Genomic DNA, 27,941 nt, shown 5'->3' with positions numbered 1-27,941 from the left:
CTCAAAAGGGTAATCAAAAGCAATACTCCAATTGGACACCTTGCACAGTCACTTGGGAAACAAATCTTTAATCAATCAATAGCATTTAGGGAAACAATCAGCAGTAGTTAGCAATCAGTCATTAGCAGGCAACCAGCTGCATGAAACAATCAGTGGTTTCGTCTTTGTTTTCCTCTGTTCTGTCAACATTTAACGTATTTCCATATTTATTAACAAGCAGAAATACATTTTATATTAGCTTTGAAAGTGCACCTACTCAACCGACTCAAGTGTATGACTCAGACAGTAATAGTATTTCTAGGCAGAGGACTCCTACTTGTAATTATCAAAAGGCGTCATGAAGCCCTTGTAAGTTTTTCTCACTGACGGAATTTGGGCAACAAGAAAATTAATGGTAGTTATAGAAAAAAACAGCAAGTATAAACAATGGGTGGGCAATTATTCATTAAAGCCCTACCTGGAAGCACATTATAATTAAGATATAAATAAAGAATATGACTGGATTTTGAAGTTCCTTGTTTTCTACAAGACCAAAAACTAATGGATTCTAATAGAAAGAATTTTAAAAAGGCAGTCTTCATTTAGAAACAAAGGGCTGAACAATTTCTCATGAAGAATATCTTGCCCATCTTCTAATGCAACCGGCAAGAGGTTCAACACATTTTAAGGTACATTTTCAGGGGTATAAAAATCTTAATCCCAATTGTTGTCATAATCCAAGGATTACCTGTATACTAAACATACAATAGTCAGGATGTATTTGACACAATCATTATTTGGAAAGAGCTTTCATTTTTCCTGCAATATTATAATATACTTTGAGGCAAACACTTATCTCATAGGCTGCCTGTGGTTGAAAACTTAGTAGTAAACAAAAACATAAGGCTCAAAACATCATGCTGAGAATAAATTCCATTTCATGATTTACTTCTTTGTAAAGATGAATGCATGTATCCTAGATAAATTGAATGAAATCCCAGGTTATTTCTTTTTTAAATAATATTTTGTTGTTCAGCCTTCTAGACAAGGAGTGTATAGTTAGCTTTATTCCCTTTTTTGTTACTCTTTCATTATTTAAAAAACTGGTGCTTGGTGTTTTTTTTAAAAAAAGCTAGAAAATACCTTGTTTTCCCTAAAATAAGACAGTGTCTTATTTTCTTTTGACCCCTGAAATAAGCACTTGGCCTTATTTTGGGGGAGGTCTTATTATTTTTGAGGTGCAGGAGGCAGCGAGCATGGTCACCTCATGGCTGCTGCTGTGTTGCAATATTTTCGGGGGGGGGGGGGCTTATTTTAGCGCATGCGCTCAAAAGCCCAATTGGTCTTATTATCCGGGGAGGTCTTATTTTCAGGGAAACAGGGTACTTGTTAATTACAATTTGTTATTCCAATTGGACATATTCCTATTTCAAGTTTTCAACAGTATGCAAATTTCAAGAGTAAATGTAAAAGACTTCTAGAATTTGGGTTCTATAAGTGTAGAGTTTTGAACACTGCATTATTGTTCATTGCTTCAAGATATGAAAGTAATAAGAAATAAATCAGTTGCTTAAATTGTGCCATGCTCTTTAAGGTTGCAGAAGAATTTCAGGAGATAAGACTTCTTTATTTGTTGGAAACAAGATCCTCCTTTTTCAAAGTTAGTTTCTTTCCCCTGGAAAACTTCACAGCATTGACAGACTAGAAGCAGGTATCATCTTCTACACAAACAAGGCCGGATCATTCTGGATAGGAAGCACTCCAGGCCAAATTCATGAAACCTCATGAAAATGGTGCAACCCTCAAATATTTCAAATACTACATTTCAAGTTACCTGTTTATCAAATTATATGGATATTGTTTTAAGACCACTGTGAGGTTTAAACTGAACCAGAGAGACAGTTATTCAGGCTTTCCAGTTTGGTTTTTACTTTAACAATGAAGTCATCAGAGGCAGGTGAAAGTGGAAGTCGTGGTGGGCCCATCGGGATCCCGGAAATTAATGTCATGAGCGCTTTGATTTGTGGAACACCAAAGCCTGCCCAAAGTACAAAAATAATTCAGTTAACATACTATAGCATATCAATTGATAGTTTTTTAAGTGATGTGTTAATGTAATATAGATAGTCCTCGACTTGCAACGGCAGTTAGGACTGAAATTTCCATGGCTAAGCAATGCAGTCATAAAACACAACCTCAGTGCTTATCAATGGCAATCCTTGCAACTCTGCTTGCTTTTATTATCCAAATCACGCAGTTGTTAGGCGAGGCAACTTCCCACAGGCTTCTCATGACCAAAGTCAGGGGGGAAGTTGGCAAAAAGCTGCAAGTCTCCAGCCAGCAGGCAGACAGGCAAGTTGCTTCTGCCAGAAGGGGGAGCGTGTGAAAGAATTGCAATGGTGGGTCAGTGCAGGTTGGGGAGGGCACGTGAAGGGGAGCATAAGAGGTATTGCATGGATCAGAGAGGGTACATGAAAGATGCAATCTGGGTTGGGAAGGGTACATGAGAGTGGCGCAGTGAGGGTTGTGGAGGGTGCGCGGAGCTGTGCAAGAGAAGAGGTGCAGTGAAGGTTCAGGGAGGATGCGGGGGAGTGCATGAGGTTAGCATGATTCAAGTATAGAGAAACTAGGGGAAGGTGCATGATGGGAGATCCTTACCCTACTGCCAGCTTTGCAGGGAAGTTAGCAAGGAAGGTTGCAGATAGTGATCACAACCTGTCATAAGTTGCAGCGTAAGTAACCAATCACAATCACGTGACGGTAGGGGTACTGGGACAGCCAGAACTCTGGTTGTAACCCACCATTCATTCAGCACTGATGTTAAGTTTGAGTGGTCGTTGAATGAATGGTTGTAGGTCAAGGAGTACCTGTACTAAAATGAGAAAGATAGGGATTCAGATTCAAAGTATAAGAGATGCTTCAAATCTGGGATGGGTACAATCATAGCACCTGTTAGTGGCTCCTAAAGAAGGGCTAGAGTTAAGGAAGTGGCAATAGGCATAACTTTGTCTTTACTGCTTTCTTAATTCCTGGAAGTAAATGGCTACTATGTGATCCTAGCAAAACATATGGCTTCTTTAAGGATCACTTGGCAGTTGTACCTACTTCAGATTGCAATAGCTACACAAACCTTTAAAATGCAGTTGGAAAAGGAGTGTCCGAATAAACAGAAAACAGGAAATCTAGAACTACAGTAGTCCTTTGTTAATGACCACTCATTCAGTGACTGATTAAACTTATGACAGTGCTTACAACCATTCCTAGAAATTCCAGCCATCACAGCCTGCACCCCCACCGCCCAGCAGTTATGTGATCCTGATCTGGGCACTCAGCAACCAGCCCAGATTTCTAACCTTTACAATGCCCCCGAGTCATGTGATTGTGATTTGTGAACTTCCCTATTAGCTTCTCTCAAGCAAAGTCAATGGGGAAGCCAGCAGGAAGTCAAAAGATATGGTCGCATGAGGTCCTTGCTTAACAATGTTTGCTTTACAACAATAATTGGGGGCTGCTGGAATTGTTGCTAAGTAGCACTGTTATGTGATATTGTACTTTAAAGATAGCATTACTTAACAATGGAGTTGCCAGGCCCAATTACCATTAAGAGAAGACTACCAGTAGAAGAAAATATGAAGGGCAATTTATAAAAGAAATGAATGAAACATGCTTGAATGGAATTCTACAGAACTAAACTTCTGGGAGATGGAAACTATTTAGGGACAACTGAGAAGCGTTCTGTCAACGTTAGCGAGCTATTTAGCAAATGGGTTAAATTACTGAAGTACTTACCTAATGAAAAGAGAAAGCCGAAGAACTCCTGAATACAAAACTAAGAGAAACAAAGTATTATTATTATTCATCTAATGCAGTCAGTATTATATTCAAATCCAATAGACAGCTGTGGGTCTGTCCCAATTGTCTTGATGGAAACAACCAGAAAAAGGTTTCTGAAGCAACTATTGCAGAGGTGGGTTCCTGCCGGTTCGCACTTCTTCAGGCATACTAGAACTTTGATGTACTTTTGCGTACCGGTTCCACGGAGGCATAGCCATGCCCCCATACCGGTACGCTCCCCTGCCCTACAGCCCATTTGCAAGGTGCTTCTCAAAGAGAAGGAAGCGAGGGCGGGGCTTCTTCAGAGGACCCGAGGCAAGAGCAGCATTGAAGCCCTCTGTGAAGCAGCTGGAAAAGGTACGTGTGGGTTGGAAGGAGGGGGAGGAATTCAAACTTCATTCTCCTGGTGCTGTGCAGGGCTTTGGGCAAAGGCTGGAGGGAAGGACCTGGCTTGCTCGTGCTCTCCCTCCCCAAGTGTAGTTTGATTGCAGGCGGAGCCACGTTGCCTTTTCAAACCTGTAATCAGTGAAGCTGGGCTGGAGTTTTACATAGCCAATCCGAGCTTTCCGGGGCTGGGGAAAAGTGTGTTTGCTACAGCATGGCTCTTTGCCTGGCTTCCTGCCTCCTCCTGTGGTCTCCTCAGTGCTCGCTTGTGCTCTCCCTCCCCACGTGTAGTGACTTCCTCCCCAGGCCCCCATCCATTTCTCTCTCTCTCACACACACACACAGCTGGATAATGCTATGTAAAACTCCAGCCCAGCTTCACTGATTACAAGTTTGAAAAGGCAATGTGGCTCCTCCTGCAATCAAACTACACTTAGGGAGAGAGAGCACAAGCGAGCCCTGAGGACACAGGAGAAGCCAGGCAGCCAGGCAAAGAGCCATGCTGTAGCACACACACTTTCCCCCAGCTCCTTTCTTTCGGAAGGCTCGGATCAGCTCCCCTCCGGCTTCTCTGCCTCTTCTCTCACCCCAGCCTGCCAGCAGGAGGTGAATGGGTGGGCTTTATTGTGTTCCAGGCATTTCCCACCCAGACAGCAGGTTGCATCTGCAAGGGGGGAGGTTTTGGTGAAGGCAGTGGGGGAAGGGGGGGAATGGCAGAGGAGCTGCTTTCAAGCCATTGGAAAAGATATCCAATCCAACTTTTGTGTATGTGTGTGTGTGTGTGTTTGTTTGAGAGTGAGTGAGAGAGGGAAGGGGGTAGGAGAGATAATCCAATCCAACTTCTCTGTGTGTGTGTGTGTGTTTGAGAGGGGGGGGAGGGAGAGAGAGAGGGAGGAAGGAGGGTAAGGGAGAAGAAAAAGAAAAAAGGAAACTTCTTTAGCAAAGGAGAAAAACAAATTATGTCGCTTTAAATCGGAACTGAGCATGCCTGGCTGTGAAATTCTAGGAGTTGAAGTCCACAAGTCTTAATAACTTTAAATTGAAAAGGTGCAGGAAAGAACAAATTGGTTATATGGTTATATGTTATATGGTTTTATGTTTTTGAAGTTTTGGGGCTTGTGCAATATGAGCATTGTGTTTCTAAAAGGGTTTGAATGATTCCCTGCTTGTGAATGGAGCCAAACTTTCTCTAGGGTCATTATCTCATTATCTCTATCTGGCAGGTATGTGGAATGAGCCCCAGGCAGGTTTCTTTGTTAGCAGAAAGAAAGAAAAACAGCACAGCAATTTAGGGCTAGATGGGTACTAGGAGGTCATCTAGTCCAACCACCTGCTGCAGCAGGAAACCTTACATTCTTTGGATTATTTTGGTGCCTCTAACAGAGAGGAAAATTGCCAGAAAGGAGAAATAGTATACTAGGACAAGGCTGCCGTGCAGAGGAAGGCAGAGATAATCCTTGACTTACGACTACAATTGAGCCCAACATTTTGGTTGCTAAGCAAGAGCGTTGTTAAGTGAGCTTCACCACATTTTACCCAATCCATGACATCTCCTGGTGAGTGACATCAAGTTGGCCACTCCCACCTGGTCACATGACTGCCAAGCCACTCCCACAAAACAGGCCACACCTACAGAATAGGTTCTAAAAAAAATTGAAACCCACCACTAAACTATTGTAATAGCTAAAGGTTACTTACATATATTCTTTTGTAACAAGGCAGTTGGATTGAGTAGTTGCTATATAAATTCTTCACACAATGTACACTGAAGTATATAGTCATTACTATGATATTTATTTATTTATTTATTTATTTATTTATTTATTTATTTATTTATTTATTTATTTATATTTGATGCTTCTAGACCGCCCCCTCTCCCAAAAGGGACTTGGGGCGGTGTACAGTCCATGCAGAATATAACAAAATACAATAAAAAAGTTAAATAAATTAAATATGTACAGTTGGCATGGAGGAGGTTAAAATGCAATTAAAAGAACTGTACAAAGCTAATATAAATATAAGTTTTTAAACCCCTAAAATAGACACAATAAATTAAAAACAATACCCCTAAAAATAACCAGTTGATAATACATTTGCCAGGAGGGACAGTTGTAATTATGCCAGGCCTGCTAATCGGAACAGGTGGGTCTTCAATTTTTGCCAGAAGGAGCGGAGATCAGTAGTGGTTCTAATGTCGGGGGGGAGGTCATTCCAGAGGGTTGGGACCATCACAGAGAAGGCCCTACTCCTTGGTGTCGCCCGTTGGCATTGCCTAGTGGACGGCACCAGGAGAAGTCCCTCCCTGTGTGAGCGAATTGGCCGCAGGGATGTATGTGGGAGGATGCGATCCCGCAAGTAACTAGGTCCCGTGCCATGGAGCGCTTTAAAGATGGTAATCAGCACCTTGAAACGCACCCGAAAAACCACAGGTAGCCAGTGCAGCTCGCGCAGGAGAGGTGTTACGTGGGAGTACCTCGTACTCCCCATCACAGCCCGCGCGGCTGCGTTCTGAACTAACTGCAGTCTCCGGGCGCGTCCCAAGGGCAGCCCCATGTAGAGAGCGTTGCAGTAATCCAGGTGGGACGTCACCAGCGCATGAGTGGCCGTGCGTAGGGCATCCCGGTCCAGTAGGGGGCGCAATTGGCGCACCAGGCGAACCTGGTGGAACACCCCCCTCGCCACGGCTGCCACATGGTCATCCATTGACAGCCGGGCATCAAGGAGGACGCCCAAATTGCGCGCCCGTTCCACAGGGGGCAATTGTTCGCCCCCTATGGCCAGCGATGGAATCAGCTGGCTGAACCGAGGTGCCGGTAGCCACAGCCACTCAGTCTTGGAGGGGTTGAGTTTAAGTCTGTTGTCCCCCATCCAGACCCCGATGGCTTCCAAACACCAGGACATCACTTCGACAGCCTCGTTGGGGTGGTTTGGGGTTGATTTCTTATCATAGTAACAGCTGTCAACTTGGAAGTTGTCAAAATTACTTTAAAATAATTCATGGGGAATAAGGTGTTAATGGGGGGCACAAGAGGGAAAGTACTGTATTTCTTTGTTGCTACTATGAATGATAAGAATATAAGAACAATTCTGGGATTCAAAAGACCTTTATAGGCTAACATTTATCTGATTCATTACACATAACTGTGGTAATATTTCAGATTTTCTTTTATGAGACTAATTACCTGATTCTATTTTAATCTGGTTTTAGGTACAGTTTTGAAATGGACACTGATTGGATCGCTCCTAGAAGACCTTATCAAGAGCAAATATGACTGTTAATTCTTGAGTTTTCAGTTGCTTTTGAGGCTATTAGTCATAAAAGCCTTCTGGGGAGGATATGAACATATAATCATTATATTGCACTTTAGTTCCTGTTTGGACATGTTATTTCAGAAAGTAATAGCAGTATTACTTGAGCATACTAAGCAAGATATCATTACACAGATGACATTCCAATTTTTTAAACATTCACTTCAGGCAAAATTATCCAAGATTTGTATTGATATATCAAATCCCAGAGGACTAATGGGGCTGAAGTAATTGCATTCTATTATGCCATTCCACACTAATTTCTATCAATGAGAAAGGGGGAACATTTTAGAGATTATTCTTTTCAGATTCAGACTTCTTATGGATCACAACCTGATATGTTCCCATCAGCAGTAATCTAACTTAAGGAATGGTTTAAGAATGCTTGAAATCTGTTGCTATTGTCTATCTCTTTCTATTAATTCATCCAAACATTGTTCCACTCTCTTCTAATCTGTATAATATTTCTGAATCAATCCCACTCTTTCAATTTCATAATACTTTCATAGGACTGTAATACATGCTATGGTTTAATTTTTAATTTAGTTTCATTTATTAAATTTACATGAACCCCGACTCTCAGTGGTAATTATAGCAAAGAACAAGCAACTTGCAATTGGCTTTAGTCTCTCTCTCTCTCTCTCTCTCTCTTTCTCTCTCTCTCACACACACACACACATCTAATTATGTGATCTGTTAAGTTTACTACTTGGGTAGAACATCAATGGGAGATCCCAGGTTCTAAGCTAAAGTGAAAAGTAACAACAACCAAAATCTAGAAGGCAGCAATGGCAAACCACTTTCATATTAGAAAATAAAACTCACATGAATGGGTCCATCAGGTTAAGTTTGACCTTAAAACTTTACTTTTCAGCCAGAAACGTCATACCTCATATTTTTGTGCTGTATTCAAATCTCCAGAGGCAAAAGCTTCCAGTATTAAGTTATGAATCCTGCCCAGGTAGTTATATGTACTGTTAAAAAAAAGAGATAAAAATAAATTAAAGCATCCAAGACTTGTCTACACAAGCAGGCAATCATTGGTTAACAACAGTATTTGAGACCAAAATTTCCACTGCTAAGCGTTATGCTCATAAAATGCAACATGATGTGACTGCACTGCTTAGTGACCACAATCTCAGCAGTCCATTGCTGTTGTTAACCAAATCCCATTAACTATTAGGTGAGGATATACCCTGATCCAAACCATTTTCCCAGTTTGGTTCCTTACATCCCCAAGGCTTGATAAAGTAAGGGACTGCCTCCTCTGCCAACTTTGGAACTTCACCTGTCTGCCACCCACATACCTGCTGCCACCTTTGACTCTTACCTGGCACACCAGGCATCACTACTGTACTGGCTGGGGGATTCTTTCATGCTGCTATTTTTTTTTAACACTGGTGCAGGCTTTGCTGCGCTTGCACTGTGCCCAGGGCCTCCTTTTGTGCCCCACACAGTCCTTCTTTCACAAGAGAAGTCAAGCATATGAAGGAAGATTGAGTTCTCCTTTTGTACCAGGGCAGTCGGGGTCTTCTTTCATATGCCAAGCTTCTTTCATGAAGGAAGACCCTGTCTAGGGTGCAAATGGAACCTCTGGCTGGCCTGTGAATGGATGCCCTTGGCAAGGCACAAGAAAAATCACAACTGTACTTGCATGAAAGAAGGCCCTGGCCAGCACAATAATGGTGCACAGTGCAGCAGGAATTGTAGCAGGATCAGGCCAGCTGATGGCAGCATGTAGGCGGTCAGTCAAAAGACAACCATAAACGTGGATGTCCATGTACCTGCAGGGCTACTGCAATGACAGGAACCTGAAGGATTGGTAAGAAGTCCTTTCATTCAGCACTGTCAAAACTTCAAATGGTCACTGAATGAATGGACATTAAGCAAGAACTATCTGCAATTGCAATCAGAGCAAAGCAAACAGTGTAGCAGTATTATTCCGTGCAGAAGTTGGATATACAACCATACAGAAGATATCAGATTTCAGAAATTATCTGAAGTCTACGTTTTCATGGAATTGTTATTAGAAAATGTGGAATCCTTTGCTTAGCCACCCTTTCATACAAATAAAAGTATGTCCCTTCAGCCTTCCTTTTTTAAAACCATATGCCTTCCAACCCGCAATCAATTTTAATGGCACATTTTTCCATTTACATAGGAGTTTAGGAAAGCATTTCCCCCCAAATTTTAAAATTGTGTATAGATGCATATTCCAGAATTAAACAGTTCAACAATCAAGAAAAGAATAAAATTAGCTGGTTCATAAGTACTTGGGGTGGGGAGAGAGGAGGAAAGCCTTGTAACTTATTATTTTTGTATTTTAAAAATTACAGCTGGCTTCACACATAGGAAAGCAGATATAAACAGGAAGAAACAGATTCTTCAGCTAGGACAAGTCAAAGAGTCACCCACCACTCATCCCTAATAGCCTAGATATTTGGACTCATGACATTTTTGCAGTTATACAAAAGGAACAAAGATATTCACATTTCAATTACAACTTCAATGATCCAATTCAAACTACAGAAGAGATGAACAATGATTTCTCCATCTGTGTTTTAACTCAAAATCTAATGTAGAATGGCTCAAATTAAGTAATGTCTTTTCCTACATAGAAGGGAGTAATTCTGATTGTAAAAATTATCTAAAAATTACCAGCATGGTTAAGTGCTATGCAGTTATGCAATTCCACCTAAATCACATTTTTGCCCCCTTCTTTGCTGACATGAGCCTAACAATAGGCATACCACAAACTACCAACATTCACAGGTAGAGAAAGTAGGAATTCTGTTTATAAGTTTTAGCATCTGTATGTGAAAACTGAATGTGTACAAATAGAAACATTAACGAAACAGATGATTGGCTCTTGAGTGCTTCAAACCCTACCTGAACAGCTTAGACTTCAAAAGTTAATGCTTAGACACTGTTCAAAAGTATAACTAACTTTAAGATAGTTCTCACATTTATACATACTGTATATCTCATTAATAAGTATGGTAATAATTCACATGCCGTTATTAATTACACCAATGCAATATTATCCATCAGTTGTATTAATTGGCTGTTAAACGTATCAGAATTGCGATGACTTGAGGTTTGTCTAATAGGACAGAATGATTTTTCTTAATATTTAATTCTTAAGGGCTAAACAATTCTGAGAATACGGTTCTCAAGATGGGTGCTTTTAGTTAATGTCTCAAAAGATCTGGGGAAAAATGCTGGCTGATAATTAGAATAAATTTGGATAGGAAGTTTTAAGTAGTTAAAAGTTCAAGCACACCTGAATACACATTCATTTGGGAACGATTGTTCTACAGAAGGGAATGGGACATCTTGCCACAGCCAACTTGACATGGCCAACTCACCATGAGACAATTTAAAAATTCTATTTAATTATTTAAAATAATTTTTTAAAAAATATTTTAATGTTTGCCATTCACATTTCATTCTGTCCCTCCTTTTGCATCCTTTCTTCAATGATTCTGTTGCACCATTTCTTTGATATTAGTGTAACTCCTGTCCCGTAGTGAGTTGGACTCAGCAAGTTGCCTGCGGCGACCCTCTACAAAAGTTACAGCACCCAATTCATAAAGGCCCTTCAGTCATGTACAAAAGACAACTTACCTTCCAACTGCCCCATTTGCTCCTATCACCAGTGCACTCAGGAGTTGCTACTTAGAAAGAAAGAAAAATGGTAGGTTTTATTTACTGCACTGGATCACTGCAGCCACCAGAAGTGTTCCAGTAAAACCAGTTGTAATGGACATAGTTCTACAACATTCAATAATATAGTCATGTTGTTTTTGACATACAGAGGTCCTCTGGCAAGATGGCAATTATTTCCCATCCCTGCCTATTTCCCTGGATATCCCATGCAGCTATTCATTCCCTCCTTCTATTGATTTTCCATTCTCTCTTGGGATTGTTCTACTCAACAGATTTCAGATTTTACACCCAAACCAGTCAAAGACAAGGGCTCTCGCCCTGTAGAGCATGCATTTTCATTAAAATATATCATATTTTGCTCAAGTAAAGCACTAGGAATATTCAGCATTCAGAATACAACTCTATTTAGTTGTATTCTCAGAGGAAGCCACTTTGTGTCTACTAAAATTAACAACTTTCTACATAAAACTCTTACCTCATCCACACCATACATAAACACAAAATTATCTTGTTCACTTTTTTGTAGGCATTGCCTCAAATCCAGGAGATCTCTGTCACTGAACTTCACCCCCTTAAAGGTGGGAATCTGCTCTTTCATACAATCTAGTAATTCTTCAGCACGAACTGTACAAAAAGAGATTTGCCGTAAACAAAGTGTTCACATCTGATCAAGTAAGAGTCATTATTACTGTTGCATCATTGCTATAATAAACTAAAAATAAACTTATTTATCACACATGTGTACTGTGTTGCAGTTCTACTCAATAAAGCCAAGAGTGGTTATTAAAAGTGGGAAGCTTTTCCTAGAGCAGCTTTTTGCAATGTGGCATCTTCCCAATATTTTTTTAAAATAACTCCCAATTAAGATATTTGGCTGACTCGACTACAGGTGGTCCTCAATTGAACCCAAAAGTTCTGTCGTTAAGTGAGACATTTGTTAAGTGAGTTTTGTTCCATTTTATGATCTTTCTTGCCACAACTGAATCTCTGCAGTTGTTAAGTTAGTAACATGGTTGTTAAGTGAATCTTGCTTCCCCACTGATTTTGCTTGTCAGAAGGTCACAAAAGGTGATCACATGACCCTGGGACACTGCAACGGTCATAAATATGAGTCAGTTGCTAAGCGTCTGAATTTTGATCATGTTACTATGGGGATCACGCAATAGTCATAAGTGTGAAAAACGGTCTTAAGTCCCTTTTTTCAGTGCCTTTATAACTTTGAACAGTCATTAAATGAACTGTTGTAAGTCAAGGATGACCTGTATTACATTATTTTGCAGTGTCTTATTCTCTATCTTTACCAATAAATCAATTCTAGTATGTTAAAGAAAGTTTCTTTGGAACAAAACAAGCATAGAATAGCAGTCTTAAAGGAACATTACTTAGACATGGTTTAAAAATTCAAGACAGTGAAAATGGAATTACAGAAATGTAAAATGTAAACTGAATAAATAAAACAGAACTACTTATAACCAAAGTTATTTTGAAATAAACTAGATTTCTGCATTTGTAGCACTTACATTTAATGCCAGTGATTGGAGGAATGTGATAATAGTAGAATGGGATATTAGGAGCTTGAGATGCAACATCCTGGAAGAAGGCAACCAATTCATCTAAAGTAGGACAAGGGAAGCAATGTGGAGCATAGAATAATTGTAAATATACAGCTGAAAATGGGAAAAGCAAAAGGAAAAGCATTGCTTTGGGCTTTCATCAAGGACCGTGTCCTTCAACTTTACACATTTTGGTTATTTTATCATCATCCAAGCAGAACTGCCAATGGCTATGCTGGAAAAGATTGATGGAACCTCAGTCCAGCCCTTTTGGAGGGCACTGGGTTGTTAAAACTGAAGATTTTAGCTGCTGGATTCGTATTAATTACTTTAAACAGTGATTTCTTGATTAACCAAAAAATATGCACATATGTTCACTTTTTCTCTTCTTCTTAGAATTTTCCCACAAGTGCAGGGTCTGCTTTTTTCAGATCAAATGTTGTCATTAGTTGTGACAACAATTGACTGACTAGCTTGACCCTTGAGCCTGATGTTATGGGCTGAGTGACTGAGTGACTGGTCCGAAGTTATGCAGCCAACTTTCATGCTAAGGTCTAGAACTCACAGTCTCTTGGCTTCTGGCCTGTTACCTTAACCATTTCACCGGGCATGTCCAACCTGTGGCTCACAGGCCCCATGAGGTTCTGGACAACTAGTAATACAACCCCACAAGATCATACACTTTTAACATTATTACAATCATTAACATGATTTTGTTAAAACCATTAACATGATGTTATATTATAAAACTACAGGCAGTAGACCTCAACTGAAAACCACAACTTGAGTCCGAAATTTCTGTTGCTGAGTAAGACAATTATTAAGTGAGTTTCTCCCCATTTTACCACCTTTTTTGCCACAGTTGTTAAGTGAATCTCTGCAGTTAAGTTAGTAACATGGTTGTTAAGTGAATCTGGCTTCCCCATTGACTTTGCTTGTCAGAAGATCACAAAAGGTGATCACATGATCCTGGGACTCTGCAACAATCATAAATATGGCCAGTTGCCAAGTGTCTGAATTTTGATCCGGTGACCACGGGAATGCTGTAACATTCATTAGTGTGAAAAATGGTCATAAGCCACTTTTTTTCAGTGTCTTTGTAACTTTGAACAGTCACTGATGAATGGTTGTAAGTTGAGATCTATTTGTATATTATTTATTTTATGTGTACCCCAAGACAATTCCTCCTTGCTCAATGTGGCCAAGGCAAGCCAAATGACACCAAAAGGTTGGACACCATCAATTAAACCAGGGGTGTCCAAACTTGGGAACTTTAAGATTTGTGGACTTCAACTCCCAAAATTCCCCAGCCAGCCATGCTGGCTGGGGAATTCTGGGAGTTGAAGTCCACAAGTCTTAAAGTTCCCAAGTTTGGACACCCCTGAATTAAACCAAATGCCTCTTTACTGCTTGTAAATATTCAGGCATGTGTCTAGGATGAATAAGAACAGAAAAAGTTTAAGCTTTTCCTTGAATGTTCATACCTTGGCAGCAGTGGTGGGTTTCAAATTTTTTTGGAACCTACTCTGTGGGTGTGGCCTCCTTTGTGGGAGTGGCTTGCCAGCCATGTGACCTGGTGGGAGTGGCTTGGCAGTCATGTGACCAGGTGGGCATGGCTAACTTGGAAAATGTGGTGAAACTCACTTAACGATGCTCTTGCTTAGCAACCAAAATTTTGGGCTCAATTGTGGTCATAAGTTCTTTTTCTTTCTTTCTTTCATCTCTCTCTCCCACTTTCTTTTTTTCTTTTTCTTTTTCTCTCTCTCTCTGGCTCTTTGTCTCTCTCTCCCTCTCTCCCTCTCTGTCTCCCTCTGTCATTTTCTCTGGGTGTCTATCTGTCTGCCTCTCTCTGTGTATCTCTGTGTCTCTCTCCTCCTTCCCCCATCTCTGTCACTCTGTGTGTGTGTGTCTGTCTGTCTCTCACTCACTCTGTGTGTGTGTGTGTCTGTCTCTGTCTCTCCCTCTGTCTCTCTCCCCTCCCTTCCTCTCTCTCTGTCACTCTGTGTATGTGGGTGTGTCTGTCTCTCACTCATTCACTTAATCACTCACTCTGTGTGTGTCTCTCTATCTTTCTCTCCCTCCCTCCCCCTCTCTGTCTCTCTCTCTCTCTCTCTGTGTGTGTGTCTGTCAGTCTCTCTGATTCCCTCCCTCACTCCCTCTCTCTGTCTGTCTGTCTGTCTCACTCACACACACACACTGTGGTCACCTTGTTGAGTGTTCCAATCACATTTGAAACACTCAACAACTGGCTTGCATTTATGGTATTTTGCAGCATTCTGCAGTCATAGGACCAAAATATATGCTTTTAACCATATATTTTGGTCCTATGACTGCAGAATGCTGCAAAATACCATAAATGCAGACCAGTTGTTGAGTGTTTCAAATGTGATTGGAACACTCAACAAGGTGACCACAGTGTGTGTGTGTGTGTGAGTGAGACAGACAGACAGAGAGAGAGAGGAACAGAGAGGGAGTGAGAGAGGGAATCAGAGAGAGACTGACAGAGTCTGACAGAATCAGAGAGGTACTTTTAACTACCTGGCAGCGGCGTTTTTCCTTGGGGGGCTCCTCAGAACATCCCAAGACTTCGGAGGGAAGCCTCCAGCCCGGAGCAGGAGCAAAGCCCCTTTTCCAACTGGCCTTTCCTCGCTTGGAGGGCTTTGGAGGGAAGCTTCTGCATAAGCCCGGCCGAGTGACAACAAGTTTCCACCGTTACGAAGCCTCGGAGGCTGTAATTTTCTGAGCTGTGCGCGCCCACCTGTTTTCCACGGCGTGGAGCAGCAGCGAGGTTTGTGTGGCCGGCAATCACTCCAAATGCCATCCGGGAAGACGAGGAACGCGAGGGGGGACCGTTGACGGCCTCCGCAATCATCGCTCGCCTCGCAGAGCCTCGCTGCTGCTCCACGCCGTGGAAAACAGGCGCGCGCGCACAGCTCAGAAAATTACAGCCTCCGAGACTTCGTAACGGCGGGAACTTGTTGTCACTCGGCCAGGCTTATGCAGAAGCTTCCCTCCGAAGCATTCTGAGCCTCGGAGGCTGTAATTTTCTGAGCTGTGCGCGCGCGCCTGTTTTCCACGGCGTGGAGCAGCAGCGAGGCTCTGCGAGGCGAGCGATGATTGCGGAGGCCATCAACGGTCCCCCCTCGCATTCCTCGTCTTCCCGGATGGCATCCTGAGTCATTGCTGGCCACGCAGAATCTCGCCGCTGCTCCACGCCGTGGAAAACAGGCGCGCGCGCACAGCTCAGAAAATTACAGCCTCCGAGACTTCGTAACGGCGGGAACTTGTTGTCACTCGGCCGGGCTTATGCAGAAGCTTCCCTCCGAAGCGTTCTGAGCCTCGGAGGCTGTAATTTTCTGAGCTGTGCACGCGCGCCTGTTTTCCACGGCATGGAGCAGCAGCGAGGCTCTGCGAGGCGAGCGATGATTGCGGAGGCCGTCAACAGTCCCCCCTCGCGTTCCTCGTCTTCCCGGATGGCATCCTGAGTCATTGCCGGCCACGCAGAATCTCGCCGCTGCTCCACGCCGTGGAAAACAGGCGCGCGCGCACAGCTCAGAAAATTACAGCCTCCGAGACTTCGTAACGGCGGGAACTTGTTGTCACTCGGCCGGGCTTATGCAGAAGCTTCCCTCCGAAGCGTTCTGAGCCTCGGAGGCTGTAATTTTCTGAGCTGTGCGCGCGCACCTGTTTTCCACGGCATGGAGCAGCAGCGAGGCTCTGCGAGGCGAGCGATGATTGCGGAGGCCGTCAACGGTCCCCCCTCGCGTTCCTCGTCTTCCCGGATGGCATCCTGAGTCATTGCCGGCCACGCAGAATCTCGCCGCTGCTCCACGCCGTGGAAAACAGGCGCACGCGCACAGCTCAGAAAATTACAGCCTCCGAGACTTCGTAACGGCGGGAACTTGTTGTCACTCACCCGGGCTTCTGCAGAAGCTTCCCTCCAAAGCCCTCCAAGCGAGGAAAGGCCAGTTGGGAAAGGGGCTTTGCTCCTGCTCCGGGCTGTAATTGCGCCTATGTTTTCCACGGCGTGGGGCCGCGGCCAGAAGACAAGGAACAGCAGTGGCGGCGGGGAGTCAGCCCCGATGCAAAAAAACGCCAAGGGGGCGGGGCCGGAAATTACTTCCGGGTTCATTCTTCAACCGGATCGCGCGATCCAGTGCGATCCGGTAGAAACCCACCACTGCTTGGCAGGCTCTTTAGTAGATGCCTCAAACAAAAAGAAATTCTTCCAAGCAAGATTCTCACAGAATCTTCTTTAGCCCATTTGAAATGAAAGGGATAGAATTAAAAAGCTGGAGTTTTCTGTGCAAATCACTCTAATTTGCAGAAACCCAGCATGCTCAGCTTGCCTTTTGTCATCAAGGAAGCAACGAGGATTCCAAAGATCTATTTCTTCTTTTCTGCAAACCTCATCTGGCTGCTGAGATTTCACAAGATATGGGCTGTTCATATACCATCTGAATGCAATGCTATATTCATCTTTTTTTTTCTACACTCTCACCCAAAAAAACACACAGCTCTGCTTGTGTGCATTTTGAGGAACCTGGAGGGAAAATTATATGTTGGAAACAGCAGTCAGCTAAAGAGCTGGTTTTGCAAAAACTGCTACCATTTCCGATATTTTATCACGGCTGTGAGCAGCTTATGAACTCCCCAAACAGCTTTCTCTGCAGAGCTTGGAGCTTCATCTGAATAATGGTGCCGTTTTCAATTCAAAACATTTGCAGAACTTTTAATGTGAGCCCAAACCTCTGACCAAAAGATTGCCCATCTTTACTTTAATTTACACCCTTATGCATTTATGAATCCTGGCTGACAGGTTTCCCCGACAAGTGGAGAAAACAATTTGGTGAAATGTAATGAACTATTCACCTTTATTCACCTGTTTGAAGAAAAAAGGGGAAATGACAGATATGCCATCTGCTCCTATCTGGGCTGCATGCTTGGCCTGGAAATGAAGAAAGGAAATGAACTGAAAAGAGATATTTATATGGCTATTGTCAAATCAATAATGCTGAAAATGAGAAATGCTAAACAGTTAGTATGACAATGGGAGCTGCTGATACCAGACAGTATAAGCTCCCCAGTGGCTTAACAGTCACAAGAAGAAATAATGTAGGATGAACCCACCCTGATTGATGATGCAGTTAAAAATGGTGGGGGAGTATTGTACCTTTAAACTTGCAAAATTCTGTTAATGAAGACTTAAGTAGAACTAGTTCATCTAATCAGGTTTCCTATCTGGTTTTACCTGGAAAGGCCAACAACTATAGCGATAATGAAATGGGCTCCCTTTTTGATCTCTCAGACCATATTTGGGAATAATGCCCCTTGTTTAGAAAATTTTTCTCCTTGCCCTCAGTATTCTGCTGTACAAAAAGCAAAACACGGCCAAAGAGAACAATGCACAGACACTCACCAGATCCTTGGATTCAGGTAAGCTCATTGATCCAACATGAATTATTACATGATCCAGCCTGCAGGGAAAGGAATTTTATTTTAAAAAAAATATTTGATGACAGGCCGAGATTATCAAAGTATGGGGGTGGTGTTAAATAAACTGACAATTACTTATTTCACAATATTATCTTGCTTTATGTGTTATATGACCTTGATGTCTATCATGATAAGATCAGATTTTAGCAATCTTATGTGGGAACAGTTGGAGGAGGAGGAAGAGCTATGTTCCCTTAAATGAAATGCAAATATCCCTTAGCCCCATTCCTGCAGCCACGCTGAAGAGGAGATGCGTTTAAATGGGTGTATCAAGACTCTGGACATGCCTGTTTTATTAAAAAAAAAAACCACTGTGCCCACAGCATTGGCTGATATCTTGGCTTCACTCTCTATAGTCATCTCATTGCAACAAGTCTGAAGTTCAAAATTTCTAGGCAATGTGGGTGATCCTCAACTTACAACCACAATTGAGACCAAAATTTCTATTGCTAAGCAAGACAGTTAAGTGAATAGTGCCCCGTTGTACAATTTTTTTTTGACCCTGTTGTTAAGTGCATCACTGCAGTTGTTACTTAACGGTTGTTAAGCTACATAAACAGAGGGAAGATCATGTGAAGTGTTAATACCACTTTATAATGCCTTGGTAAGGCCACACTTGGAATACTACATTCAGTTTTGGTCACCACGATGTAGAAAAGATGTGGAGACTCTAGAAAGAGTGCAGAGAAGAGCAACAAAGATGATTAGGGGACTGGAGGCTAAAACATGTGAAGAACGGTTGCAGGAACTGGGTATGTCTAGTTTAATAGAAAGAAGGACTAGGGGAGACATGACAGCAGTGTTCCAATATCTCAGGGATTGCCATAAAGAAGAGGGAGTCAAACTATTTTCCAAGACACCTGAGGGTAGAACAAGAAGCAATGGGTGGAAACTAATCAAGGAGAGAAGCAACTTAGAACTGAGGAGAAATTTCCTGACAATTAGAACAATTAATCAGTGGAACAGCTTGCCTCCAGAAGTTGTGAATGCCCCAACACTGGAAGTCTTCAAGAAGATGTTGGATAGCCACTTGTCTGGAACAGTATAGGGTTTCCTGCCTAGGCAGGGGGTTGGACTAGAAGACCTCCAAGGTCCCTTCCAACTCTACTATTGCATTGTAAATCTGGCTTTTCCTATTGACCTTGCTTGTTGGAAGCCAGATGGGAAGGTTACAAATGGTGATCGCATGGCCTTGGGACAGTGAAACTGCTATAATGCATGCCAACTGTCAAGAGTTTGAATTTGGATCACATGACCATGGGGATGCTACAATGATCCGTAAGTATGAAAAATGGTCATAAGTCACTTTTTCAATGCTGTTGTAACTTCAAACAATCACTAAATGAATGTTTGTAAGTTGAAGACTACTTGTATTTTACACATCTCCAAAAAAAAGGGAGTAATTTCAATTACATCATATAATCTTACATGCAGGTGTCCAGAACCATTTATTTCAAACTGCATATTACCGGAGAGTGAAAAAAAAGTCTGAGCTGAAGTTATTTTGTATCTGTTGAGAGTTGAGAGCTTTTTCTTGAAAAGGCTTTTATACTACTGACTCCAAAACGTAACAATCTTTTTCTGCCACCCCATGATCATTTTGCTGGGGGCAATGTGCTGACACTGTAAACCACTTAGAGAGGGCTATAAAGCACTATGAAGCAGTATATAAATCTAAGTGCTATTGCTGTTTTCATTGCCAACAATTTGTGGATTTTCCCTACTAGTATCTAACCATTGTATGGACATGGGTTGGTATCTCATGTTCTTTCTAATCTGTTCCTATGATGTTGCCTTCACTTTATCCCCAGCCCATAACTGAGGTAACTTAAAATTACTCCTATCAGAGATTGTTCTGGGTGTTTTACTGTTATTTGGCCTCCACACTGGAGATAGGTTTGCAGATCTAATGAGTGGAGAGTTTTCTTTTCCCTCTGCCTAGTCTGCTGATCCTACTTGGCTTAAGGTTGACTCAGCTGTCCATCTTTCTATGATCAATAAAATGAGGACCCAGATTATTGGGGGCAATATGCTGGCTCTGTAATCTGCTTAGAGAGGGCTGTAAAGCACTTGTTGTGGCCCGTCAGCGGAGCTGGTGGCAAACACAGAAAGTGAGGAGGTTTGGGAGGAACATAGGCCAGTCCTGGAGTCTCTGATGAGTGCTCTGCGTCAGAGGCAGAGATGGGGCCAGGGCCGTCTGACAGTTATCAGCTGCCTTCTGAGTCGGATATCAGTGGGGCAGAAGAACAGCTGGAGCCTGTTCCCGATGTACGCATGCATGCACAGAGCTGCCAGGAGAAGGGAACAGTTAAGGAACAAAGGCCGACTCAGTAAACAGTAAACAGTAACAGGGTTGGAAGGGACTTTGGAGGTCATCTAGTCCAACACCCTGCTCATGCAGGAGACCTGTACTAGGGATTCGAACCATGAACTGCCAAACTTTCTGATCGACAAGCTCAGTGCCACTGAGCCATTTTGGGAATAAAGGCACAGGTGGATGGTGAGTGGCCCCTCCCATAGGGAATAGAGAGGAGCAAAAGGGGAGTGGAGTTTGCAGGAGACAATTAGTTCGCTTAATTAGTGTGAAGATTTGTTTGTGACTCTCAGAGACTCCTTGCCAAGTATTTTCTTGTACAGCATTGCATTTGGAAGATATTGGCCTGGCAGCTCTCCAAGCCTGATAAGGTCTGTGGTTGTAAATTCACCCTTGAAAGACTGTTTGCCAGGACTTTGCTAGATGTGAATGAGAGGAATTAGCTTAATAAAAAGGGGTTTTGTTAGGACAAGGGGTCTGCTTCGTGATTTTGTGTGAAGCGATATATAAGTCTAAGGTCTAAGCCAGGGGTATCGAACTGGCGGCCCATGGACCGGATATGTCACACGCAGGCCACACCCACCCCAGCTCCACAAAGGGGGGGGGAAGTGTTGTTATACATCACATGATGGCAATGTGATGTGGCGAGTTTGACACCCATGGTTTAAGTGCTATTGCTATTGTTTCTCTTGACCAGGCAGTGAAAACTGGTAGGTGAAAAAGATAGTTCTAACAGATGGCTAAACCTGTGTATCTACCCATCTTCTGCTTGAGACAAAATAAAGCAGATATAACTAATTCAATGTATTTAATCTGGTATCTTCCAGATGTGTTGAACTTAAATGGCAGTTGAGTAGCAAACCATCAGGAATTATAAACAGTGAAGTCCAGCAGCTCGAAATGAATCAGGTTGAGGAAAACTGTCACAGTAATAACTTCCTATTTTTCCACTTTGTTCAACAACAGGAAGAAGCAGAGAATTTGCAAGTAAGAATTAACCTATTATCAGTGACCACTTCTGAAATATTCTGTGAAAACAATCTCACTCACTCATTTAAACACACACATCCCAAAGCAACAGCAGCAATCAGAGAATGCAGATTTCACAATGTGGTGTTTTTGCTTAGTTATGCAACAATTTCACAGAAAACACTGCAACCTTTGCCACAAAAATTACTTACTTATCCTTGCCTTGAGTCACCCATTCCTCTGCCAGCTGTTTTCTCTCCTGAATACTTAGGGATAGACTTTCTCCTGTTGTTCCATTCACTATTGTTAAAATATATACATTTGACATAGTTAAAAAATAGAATATAAAGTGTTTAACAAAAAAAGTTAAAAGAAGTGTTACATTTCATTCCCTCCTTACTAGCACTGATGGTGCTACCTAGTTAGGGTAATGAAACATCTGCAAGAAACAAGCAAGCTCAGAAAGCACCAAGGACCCTTCATTTCAATCTTGAGCTATAAATATTCTCCTTTATTGGTACATCTCAGAATTTCAGTATCAATACATTTGAAGGGCAGTAGAGATAATCCATCTAAAATTAAAAAAATATTTCAATTTATCAGTTTAACACTTTAAAGTCGATTATTTATTTCTAAAACCTAATCCATTCTTTTAAGTGAGCAGCTTTCCAAATACCTATAACAAACAAACACTTTTCTATACAGGGTTTTCCCACAACAGTACTTGGGTATGAGTACAGAGAATGTGTGAGCACAGGCCAGGGATCAACACTTTTGTAACAGTAAATTGACTGGGAAAGGGCCCTGAGATGAAATCTGAAACTAAGATTACAGCTTATTATATTTAAACAATCCATGTTTATAATCAACATGTGGTTGGAATGCTGGAAGATATGAGGTAGAAGAAATCATCTGGTTCAGGAGTCTGCTATACATTTAGCACATTTGAAAGTTACCCACTGAAAAAAGTTTATCATTGTTCTTGGCAGACTGTTTAGCATCTCTGCCATCAGGGCTCTTAATATTCAGTCTGAGTTTTTCTGCTCTTTATTTTTTGTTCTAGTCATGGTTTCAGTAGAGAACATTGTGCATATAGCAGTGTTTTAGGTATTGTTAAACCACTACCATTGTTTTCCTTAGTCTTTTTTTCTACAAGCCAACATGCCCAGATCCTTAAACCCTGTTCCATTTGGCACAATGTTCAAGCCTATTGAAGTAATTTTGAACTGTGATTCTTGTCTTCTATGAAATTAGCAATCAGTTTGGTAACATCTGACACCTCAGAAGCATCATTTCTCCTCCACTGGGGCCTGTCTCCTCTGTTCCTTGATAATATGCCACGTCCTCTTGGCAATCTCATTCCTTTGTAAATAGTTCTTTGTATGATACCCACATGTTCATCACTTTTCCTGATGAATCTTAAATAAGGCTGGTCTCCAGACCTTTCAGCTTCTCCTTCAGTGAGGAGAGAAACGTCCATTTGCTACAGGTATAACTGGCATATATTTGCCATTCAAATATGTCACAGCAGCTACTGTTGTGGTGCATTGATTCCTTCTCCTCTTAATCTTCCTTCCTATTTCTACTGCTTATTCCCCTGTACCTTTATTCCAACCACTGTTTCTCAATTGTTTATCTTCTTTCTACAGAGGCCTAGCCAAGCCTTGAATGGCTAAGAAATGCAGGTCCATCCTCTTGCTAGGTAATTATGAGGTCAGTTAAGTCAGCACAAGTTGATAAGACATTCCCCCTCAGATCATGTGCTCAACAAATAAGTGAGTACAGCATCCCTCCAACACAAAACAGTTGCTTCAAATCAGCTAAGCATTATTTGCAAAACCTTGGAAGATCAGCTCTGCAACACCCAAATTTCATTCCCATTTACTCTCCTGTTTGCTCTGGTTGTGAGTTCCCAACTACCTAGCTCTTTTTAAGGAATGCTGCTAAACTAAGGCAGTTGAGGGATTTTAAATCCTAGTTTTCTTGGACGCATAACCCCAAACTTAGTTTTTATTTAGTAATTAATTTACTTAGCTTAGTTAGTACACCACTAGTTTAATTAGCTACTTATACCAAGAGAGGGACAAAGTGGAATCAAATGGTCTGAATTTGTATTCAGTTTGATCATATGCTGGATAAGTCACCATTCATAGTTATCTCTTCTGGGTTATCCACATTTGATACTGTATCTATTTCTGAACCAGCAGCTGTTCTTTTTATTCAAAGAAAAATTTTCTTGGAATACATGTTATAAACTATGTCTTACCAAATACATTCTTGACACCTTGCTGATTTATTAGGTAATCCACATATTGGCTGATCAGAGAGAGATTGATGTTTCTAAAAAGAAAAAGAAAAAAAAGGAACATAACAGAGAAGATGGAGCTAGTTATAAAAATATTTTACAAGTAACATCTTCCAAACTAAAGTTCTTAAAGAGATGGAGCTTCAGATTTTTCCCCCTCTTCTGTCATTGGTACAAAATAGTGAATAACATTGAATAAGCAGCTTCTACTACTTCCCCCAAAGTACATTTTATGAAGGGGAAAATAGTTTATAAAAGCAAGCAGGAAGTGGTTCAAAACGAAATCTGTTAAGAATTGAATTTTGATTTGATTTTTGAAATTTTGCTTTGGAACAAATTTTAGAACACACAGAAAGGCATTTCTGTCATCACCTTTCCTATTAAAATCCAGGTAGGATCAATGAAGAACAAAAGGTCTCAAATATTCCCAGCTACAGACTGATTTTGTCCCAGAAATATGAAAGTAACAAAAGACATTGTTCCTGTGCTATTCATTCTCATTCCAAATTTACTATGCTTTGCTCAAAACTATTCTCCACATAAACAAAGCTGACGTCACATTATCTTCAATAGCCTGAGGAAGTCAAGCTAATTTTGGGTGTCTCCATCCTTGCACGGTATCAGCAGCAGCTTCATAGTTCACTAACTGCTCTTAAGTTTACCAAACAAGATTACTGAGTGATCTACATCATTAACAGTTATGGATAAAGTTGGATAAAGTCTTTGACAGGTGTATTTGTTATAGAAAAAATTGATGTACCACCAAGTCAATGTCAACTTTCAGCAACCACACAGAATTTCTCCAGGATAATCAATGCCTAACCCAGCCCTTCAACTCTTCCAATGATGTGTACCCATTGCTATTGCAATCATGCCTGCTGCTGATCATTCTCCTCTGTTTCATTCCACCTTTCCCAGTACTATGGACTTTGCATGGGCGCTGGATGTGCCTACAATGTCTCCAAAATATTAACAAAAGACTGCTTACAAATCAGACAAGTCTGTTACAGCATTTTCTTCTCACAAATTGACTAGTGCCAAATGATACTGATAGTATTTTTTTCTAAAAACACTTGGTTTATTCTATATTGCAGTGGCATGACTCTGCATTGGGACCTTCTGCATCTGAGGAGAGAATCTATATAGACTAGAAACTGAAAAACTACTTCAGACGCCAGGTAGTATTCAGCAGGTTCTGACCAGTTCTGGAGAACCGGTAGCTGAAAATTTGAGTAGTTCGGAGAACTGGTAAATACCACCTCTGACTGGCCCCGCCCCCATTTATTCTCTGCCTCCCGAGTCCCAGCTGATCAGGAGGGAATGGGGATTTTGCAGTATCCTTCCCCTGCCATGCTCACCAAGCCATGCCCAAAGAACCGGTAGTAAAAAAAATTGAATCCCACCACTGCTTCAGGCACACCTGAGGCTTTGAAAACCAGCTATATTGATAAGTGTCACACACAGAGATACATATACATGCAGAATGTAAGGCTCAATAACCTTTTCCAAAGTAATTATTAAATACAGGGAAGATAAAAGCAAAGTGCAGAGGAAAAATGGATTTTAGCTAACATAGGAGACAGGAAGGGAAAATTGCAAAGTATACATTCCATTTGTGTAGTTGAAAAAGGTATTTCAGGCAATTCAGGCATGTTAAATACTTCCAAGACACAAAAAACCCCAAATATGATAAGACTCAAGTCACTAGTTAATTATTGCTATCTGGAAGGCCATTTCCCCTATATTTGAAGATGTTTTAATATGGTACCTTTAAATTAATTTCTAAGCCCATCAAACTGATCTAATATTGTTTTTAGCATTTATAAAACATTTACCCATCCTCAGTCATTGGGGTGATGGTGGCTGCAACCAGCCCCTGTAGTTTCTTCTGGAGTGCCATGAAACAAGTTGAGTCAGATATAGAAGAAATGACTGGAATAAGCAAAAAAAAACAAAAATTAATACTGAGCAGTGGGTGATTTCTGTTAATACTAAAACTTTAAGGCAAAGTTCAGGACCAAAAATTTGTGAACATCTTTCAACAACATTGCTTACTATTTCTGGTATAGGGCTCTGGCCACAAATCCTGTAGTAACATTAGACTCAAACAGCTTAGTGGAGTTTCATCAACAACATATAACAAAGAATGCAATTATGTTGAGTCCATCAACAATACAATACAGTATGTTGAGGTTATACATTGATTAGATCTGACTGGCCCTGAGTGACCAGAGTCAGAAAAATATTCTTAGAGCAATGGAAGATAGTCAAGAGGTGTGGCCTAGAGGTAGAGCTCTCGCCTCACAATCAGGAGGCTGTGAGCTCGATCCTAGGTAGAGGCAGATATTTCTCTCTCTGGGCACATTGAGCATGTATCTGCTGAACAAAACTCCACATTGCTGACAAGAAGGGCATCCGGCCCTTGAAACGCTCTGCCAGCTCCATTCAATTGCCCAGACTCCACCCCCCCCCAAAGGGATTATGGGGTTGTTAAATGAAGATGAATGGAAAATATTCAAGAGTCTTACTACTGATGAACAGAGGTTTTAGTTTGGACCCCAGTTTAGTTTGGATTTGGAAAGCAGATTTATTCATTGCTGGTCCAGAGACCCATCAATTTATTCATTGCTGGTCCAGAGACCCATCAATTCAACTTAGATCACAATTATTTCTTTCGCTGACTAGCATTGGAATTAATAATAATTTTAAAAACAGATAAATTTCAGGAATATTAACTTCATTAAGGAGGTATGAAATCTGCTAAATTTCAGTGCAACAGGTCAATGAATTTTGTTAGGTGTTGATACATTTTAATTTGTCTTAATCCAAAACATATCCTATGCTTTTTCTCCAGTTTACAAAGCAAGGTTTTTTCCCCCCTCTCCCATCACATGAAGAGCCCGAGAGTTTTCTTTTGGGCATTTACCCAATATTACTATCAGATTTGGCATTTGTCTTCCATGGACTCATTGCATAATTTATTTTGGTTAATACTATAGAGATATTATATTTGTGTAAAGGAGTGCTAGAATTACGTGTTCCTGTTAATTGTAGAGAACAAAGGTAATTCAAAATGTAATCTTACTTTGTTTTCAGACAAGAGTAGAATCATTGCTTTCTATCTACAGTAAACTAATTTAATCAGGCTTTTCTCAGAACACCTAACAGGCAGCAACATATGATAAGTGGAACTTCTAGCACAGCTTTATCTCATATAATCTGAGAAAGAATTTTGAAAAACTTATTATTAACTCCAATATTTTATAAGTTTCATCCAAATAAAGGCACTGGACTATTAATGTTTCACATGGGCACAAATAAACCCAATTTCCTTGGCAGACACCAAACTTCTTTATTTTATGCAAAAACAAAAAAAAATTCCTACATTTCTCTAAGCTCTTGTGAAAACCTAACTTTCAGACCACTGCTACCTTCCCGGAACACAAATCCAATGCTTTTGCATATGCTCAGCCTCACGTGCTTCTTGTAAAGGGGCATCAAAAATAGATGAGCCACTATTTAACCTTAAGAGTTTAAATTATTATTATTTACATTATTAATAGTTTTTAAATACTTTAATAACACAATTTTAATTTATTTAATTTAAATAGCTCTTTAAATTCTTTAAATAATATATTTAAAATAAATTATTTATTTAAATAATTATTATGTCTCAGTATGGAACAAAAGTCGGAGGTCACTACTATATAGCTGTTTGATGTTTTTTTTTTCATGTTACTTTTAACTTGTCCCGGTTTCCTTTTAAGTTAGTTTGTATTTTAATCTAATTTTGAAATTTAATAAAGCTATTTAAAAAAGAAAAATATCAGCTGCAGCACACATGTTTAGCCAGTCACTAGCTTCGCTTGCTCAGTCTTGAGTTGTCGTGATTTTTTTTCTTGTTTTTGTTTTCTTTGCGGGTGTTTTGAAATCCTTTTGCACCCTAAAGAGGGCTCTATCCTCTTACTCTCCTTTCCAATCCAAATTAAGCCAATGCTTCCCAAAGATGCAATACACAATAAACTTACCACTCCGCTATTCGGGATCAATGCGGTCTAACGCCGGTCTCAAAATCACAATAAGCAGAAGAGATGTCTCCTCCCCCCGCCCTTCTCTCTGTTTTATTTTT

General features: G+C 41.0%; 1 protein-coding gene across 2 annotated transcripts; it reads right to left on the bottom strand.

The window, feature by feature from the left end:
• Positions 1–51: 51 nt before the first annotated feature.
• NPL (N-acetylneuraminate pyruvate lyase) lies at positions 52–27,941 on the bottom strand. Of its 2 annotated transcripts, none has more exons than XM_081946845.1 (12): positions 27,841–27,941; positions 25,648–25,744; positions 23,774–23,847; positions 21,720–21,807; positions 18,148–18,205; positions 17,601–17,676; positions 12,696–12,788; positions 11,651–11,799; positions 11,134–11,180; positions 8,396–8,480; positions 3,769–3,808; positions 52–2,017 (listed from the first exon to the last, which is right to left on the bottom strand). In XM_081946845.1, exons 2-12 carry the CDS (start codon positions 25,710–25,712, stop codon positions 1,860–1,862), a joined length of 933 nt encoding a protein of 310 aa, XP_081802971.1. In that variant the 5' UTR covers positions 25,713–25,744; positions 27,841–27,941; the 3' UTR covers positions 52–1,859. The 2 variants fall into 2 exon arrangements, with proteins under 2 accessions (XP_081802971.1, XP_081802972.1); XM_081946846.1 differs by having other exon boundaries at positions 52–955.

This window comes from Natrix helvetica (assembly GCF_964273705.1).
Source record: "Natrix helvetica genome assembly, chromosome: 3".
NCBI classification, from domain to species: Eukaryota; Metazoa; Chordata; class Lepidosauria; order Squamata; family Natricidae; genus Natrix; species Natrix helvetica.
This window is presented reverse-complemented; position numbering and strand designations above follow the sequence as displayed.